The sequence below is a fragment of the Dendrobium catenatum genome, unplaced genomic scaffold, assembly GCF_001605985.2.
Source record: "Dendrobium catenatum unplaced genomic scaffold, ASM160598v2 fragScaff_scaffold_157, whole genome shotgun sequence".
Classification (NCBI taxonomy): Eukaryota; Viridiplantae; Streptophyta; class Magnoliopsida; order Asparagales; family Orchidaceae; genus Dendrobium; species Dendrobium catenatum.
Genome location: NW_021318619.1, coordinates 831138 through 836824, shown reverse-complemented (window position 1 = coordinate 836824; position 5687 = coordinate 831138). Strand labels below are relative to the sequence as shown.

General features: G+C 36.4%; 1 protein-coding gene across 1 annotated transcript in view; it reads left to right on the top strand.

The window, feature by feature from the left end:
- LOC110099477 (probable prefoldin subunit 3) overlaps positions 1–5333 on the top strand; it is a 32921-nt gene extending 27588 nt beyond the window's left edge. Inside the window, exons 4-6 of the mRNA XM_020826640.2 lie at positions 3642–3761; positions 3846–3947; positions 5055–5333. Coding sequence (XP_020682299.1) covers positions 3642–3761; positions 3846–3947; positions 5055–5117 — 285 coding nt within the window. The 3' untranslated portion in view covers positions 5118–5333. The remainder of the gene's footprint in view (positions 1–3641; positions 3762–3845; positions 3948–5054) is intronic.
- Positions 5334–5687: the final 354 nt, after the last annotated feature.

Sequence of the window (5687 nt, the reverse complement as noted above, 5' to 3'; positions counted from 1 at the left end):
CCGGCCCGCTGGATTGGGCCGGCTGGACCGGTCTAGGGAGGACCGGTCTAACAACATGTTCCAAGCTTCATCACACCACGCTTTAAAAAATATGCATGGTGATGTTGGTGAAAATTTTTTAGTGGTATTTTTACCTTACATGCATAAGATGATGTTGGCAAAGTTTTTATGACAAGATGAACAAATTGGCATGGCGAAACACTTTTTTTTGGAATTTTTTTTTTTACCCTTGTTTTATTTTTCCTGATTTTTATTTTGTGGAAGACTGTTTTTTTAGGGAGAGAAAGGAGAGAGATTTAGAGAGGAAGAGATAGAAAGTGAGAGTAATAATGTGATGGTAGGTATTCAATTTGTAAGAATGAAATCACTGGAGTCCGAGTTGAGAAGTTGAGCCCATTGGTGGGTGGTTTGGTGAGCTCGATGGTGAGATCATGAGGTTATGAAATTTGGTAGAGGAAGTGTTGGTTTGGAATGGGAAGAGGAGCTAAGCAGGGAGTGACAGATTGGTGTGGGTTGTCGGTGGTTAGGGTAGTTGAAGGCCAACGGTAATAAGCTATGCCAGGAGGGTGGTTGATGTCAAGTCGAGTAGGAGGCAATCATTGGCATTAGTTGTGTGGAGAAAAAATCATGAATAAAGAAGCGTTGCATGCGATCGACTTTGAGATGGAAAATTTGCCAATAATTAGCGGATGTCAACTAGTGAGCAAAGAACTATGCTTGGGTGAGGCCGGTTGGAGAAGATGGCTATGAATGGTTTTTTGGCGGCACAACTAGAGCTAAAATTTATTTTTAATATGTCAAACAACAAAGATGGCAACTTCAAATATTTTAAACTCTTCTATATATATCCCCGTTTTATCTTAAACCCATATTTTGGGATTGTTTGGGTGTAACTTAAGAGCCAAATGTCTTACAAACTCTCTTCTTCTTCAAATGCCACTGGCCTCGTTGATGCCTTTATTATTAAGATCCTGTTATGGGCTTCTTTTTTTGTTCTTTTGGGTCCTGTTGATGCCTTACTAAGGAGCTCCTATACTGAATTCTTCGTTTCTTGTTGTTGAGGGTTTCAGGAGTGGGTACGTGCACAGAGAGAAAATGAGGGAGGGGCGAGGGGTGAAGCTCAGAGCTATGTTTGGTGAGTGCGAGAATGAGAGAATGGGAGACGAACGAGTTGTGGTCTTGGGAAGGAGTTGTGAAGGCTTTTGACTAGACTCGAGTAGGTGTTATGGGTGAAGGTTTGAGGGGCTGTGTGCATGAATAGGAGACTGGGTGAACTAAGGGAGATTGTGGGCTTAAGAATGATTGGAGAGAGATTATGCTTTTTTCTTATCTTTTTTCTTTGTTTTGATTTCACTTCTTTTTTTAAAAGAGGCGAGTAGATGTGTTTGGCCTGCTCTGGTTATGGGGCTAGGTTGGATTTGTAGGATAAGCAGGACTTTTGTTTCCCTGGCAGAAAAGTTGGGCAAGCCTGCTTTTTTAAAACAATAGTAATATCACATTAATGTTAAGATCATGTTAATTTATATATTTTAAGTGATTTATTTGTGTATTGATTCCTTCTTTTGCATTCTGAATTTTTATTATGTGGAGACCCAGGCAATATTGGCGTTACTTTTTGTTATTTGCAATATTCTGGACACGTGATAAGTTTTATGAAACGAGTAAGGATTGAGTAATTTTCATGATGTGATGTCGTTGTCCACAATTTTTGTCGAGTTTGATCAAAAATTGGCTGTGGAATCTTTGGGTACTTACTCTTTCATCCATGGCATGGTTTCCTTATCTTCGATAGTTAGGGGCACAAATTGAGAAGTTTTTATTCATTGGGGACGGGAGTAGCGTGTATTGATGTTGTTTTACTACTTAGCTGTTATTTCTTAGTTTATTTTCGTGTACAATATATTAATGATAATGACCTATCGAGAACAGGTTATCTTCTCTAGTATTTTGATTATCTTTATAGGTTTAGTTTGCTGATGCAAGTTACTTTGATTCAACAATTGGATTCCCTAATTCAATCGTTTCCAAATTGCTATTGTAGGTCTTTTGCTTCATTCCATCAATTCTTTGGGAATTCAGAAATTTATCTTTGCTGTTGAATTCCCTCATGTGGAATCGCCAGTTCTGTCCTTATGCGGCTTTGCCAGTTTCCCTTGCTGCGAGTCACTGGACCTTAAGCTTCTGTGCTATTGAATTCCTGAGTCTGTAGCACCTATCTGTAGTATTTCTATTTGAGGCTCTATGGCTTTAGTTGGTTTTCTTCCCAAGACTGTAGCTTAGAGGACAGTCGCCATACATACTTTCTACGACTGAACTTGTGTTCTTGGACTGTAGCAATATGATAATTTTCCATTTTACGTCCACTATAGCTAGCAAATGAGATTTGCAGGAATTCCTGTATATTGAATTAAAACTTGTAATTTTATACTAGATCCAAGTAGATTATGAAATTGTTAGGAAATACTTGAGTTCGCAATAAATCCTAAGGGAAATACTTGAGTTCAAGCAAACCTAACCACAGTTGGTGAAAACAGCGAGTAAAACTGCTGTTTGCAGCAAAAAGCAGCAACGGTACAGCAGGTTTCTTGGGAAAAATAGAAGAAAACTGATAGAAAACGATGTATTCCACTAGTAGATGCAAGAAAATAGCAAACGATATAAGTTTCTTCAATTCGAGAGGAAGAAACAGCTCTCCAAATTTCTAGCCAACCCTAGAGCCCAAAAGAAACAACCCTAGATCCCAAATCTGATTTCAAATTCAAGATAACCCCAAACCCTAATAAGAAAGAATAATTAATTCAAAAGGAAAATAATTAATCCTTAAACAGCCCCTCATTCAAAATTTTCCTCCCAAACCTTATTTAATTTAGGCCATGGGGCCCACCAATGTTGCCGCCCCACTCTCTTGTCCGCCTCCCCCTTTGGACTGTTGGGCATAGACATGAACCGGTCTATCCTGGACCGGTTCAGGTCTAACAGAAACCTTTCTTATTTTTGGTACTTAGTGATTACAAATAGGACCCTTGAAGTTTATCAAAATGATTGAACATTGTGTATTGTAACAAAAATTGTAGTTTTTTTTTTCAATTATTGTGTGGATTGTTGCATCTATTTTCTTTAAGTCCTTTATCGGTATTGACGAGTACTTCAAGGGGTGATCTCCTTATACAGTTATACTGGAATAAGCCAAAATCTTACTTGTAAGTGATTAAAATTTCTATCAACTTTATTTGTCTTATTTCTATTCATTCTCGCCAAGTGATGTGTGAGGTGTTAAATTTTTTATGTACAAGTTTTTTTGACCATCTCTCTGGATATTACCTAAGATCTATCTTTTTTATTATTTATCTTTCCACATTTATTTTATTTACCAATACAAGTGCCTCTTCTATTATTTCTCAGCATTGTACATAACTAATTCATTTAAGTTTGTTTTCTACTATTTTGACTTTAATAGATGTCACTCCATAATCTCTTTCACATAATCATTTTTCAATAATGAGGGTTCTGAAAATCTGTTTTTAATTAGATTCTATTATTGTGTATTAGTAGCAAACGTATTCCTTGTTTTCATTTAAAATTCAATTTGAAGCCTCTTTATTTATATTCGAAGTTTCATCTCCCTTACATTTTGTGTGCAGAAATTGATAGCTGATTTTGAAGTTTCGGAGGGGATCTACTCCAGGGCTCGAATTGAGGACAGTGGCTCTGTTTGCCTTTGGTTGGGAGCAAATGTCATGCTGGAATATTCTTGCGAAGAGGTTTTCTTCCTATTTCGAATGATTTCTGGTACTTTATGTATAAATTTTCTAGAGTTTAATACTAGTCCACTGGACTTTTTGCAGGCTAATGAACTCTTGAAGAAGAATCTGGAAAATGCCAAAGCCAGTTTAGAGGTCCTAATTGCTGATCTGCAGTTCCTAAGGGACCAAGTAACTGTAACTCAGGTACCGTAAGTATAAATGTGACTAAACATTTAATCTCAGGTCCCAGTACAAGTCATACCAGTATCTAAATATAAAGTTTGACAATTTTGTGAACTGAATAAAAATTTTCAAAACTGAAGGTATCATCTATGATCTTTGTGGGCAAAAAAGGTTCAAATTCAAAAGAGCTGCGTATCTGGAGAATATGTAACATTTGGTAAACTCTAAAACATGAGAAATTATTCTGTGTGGAGTCCGGACATGTGAGTATATACAGTGTGTATCAAATATTTGTACATTTGAGTGTACATTCACATTTATGTGATAGAAAAGCCCCCCTCAAACTTAAGGGAAAATTCTAAAAGATGGTTGTGAGACCTGCAATGTTTTATGATGCTGAATGTTGGCCATTAAATGAGAAGCATAATACTAAGTTAAGTTTTGCAGAAATGAGGAGGCTCAGGTGGATGAGTGGCTTTATCCTAAGAGATAGGATACGAAATGAGCATATACATGAAAAGGTTGGAGTAGCTCCAGTGGATGATAAGATTAGATAGTCTCCTTAGATGACTTGGTCATATAAAATGACAGCCTCCCGATGACACGGTTAGGAGAGTAGAACTTATGTTAAGAAAGATTGAGGTAGACCTAAAAAGACTTGATTAGAAAATATTAGAATTGATTTTTCTTTATTAGATTTAAACGAGAATTTGAATTTTAACATGACACAATGGAGAAAAAGGGTTCATGTAGCCGACCCCACGTAGTGGGATAAAGGCTTTATGTTGTTGTTATGTGTACACTTACATGTCCAGACTACACACGAAATAATTTCTCCTAAAACAGAGAGCTCAATAAAAGGCTCTAAGGGCTTAATTGGAGCGGTGGTTAACGTGCCTCTATTCTGATAAGGAGATCATGAGTTTGTAATATAGAGGAGAGAGGAATTAGAGAGAGAGAGAGAGAGAGAGAGAGAGAGAGAGAGAGATGACATTAATTTGTGTCTTAGAAATAGCTTATATATTTTATCAAGGCCTCAAGTCCCTGTGTTGGTGGGAGCTTGTTGTGGGCATCACTGCAGAAAGAAATATTTTGCATTTCCAACTAATGTATGCTTTATTTATGTAGGTTACAACTGCTCGGGTATACAATTGGGATGTTCATCAAAGAAGAATCAAACAAGCGAGTTGATCACAAAAATCAAACATGGCTTTTTTCTGCTGTATGCAACTATGATTGTGGTGGATTGTTCTTTTATGCCTTTGATGATCCTACATATATTGTTAGACTTGTTGTGAGAAAAAGCAGAATTTTGACAATTATTGGGTATCTATAATGTTTTTTTTTTTTTTTTTTCAGAAAAAACAGATGACTATTTTTTTAATAGATATCTCACTGTGATGAAAACGTTTTTTTTTTTTATTATTGAAATTTTGAATCTAACAAGCTCAAGATTGCTCAATTTCGACAACAATATGACACTTAAATGCTCAACAAATGCTTTATGATCAAAGGAATATATATAGTTTGTCTTATGGAGTGTTTTGGATTTGCTCCATATTTACAAACACATCACTATTAAAAATATATAAATAGGCATTCACTTTGTGCACGAGTAGAGCTGGAACATGAAATCTAGAGATAAGATTAAAGAGAGATTTAAGGATTTAGGAACCGTGGAGGACCACTGCTAAACCGTTGTCTCTTGACAATGGTTATTCGACCACATCTATTGTCACTATGGCCCTCCGATAATTATCA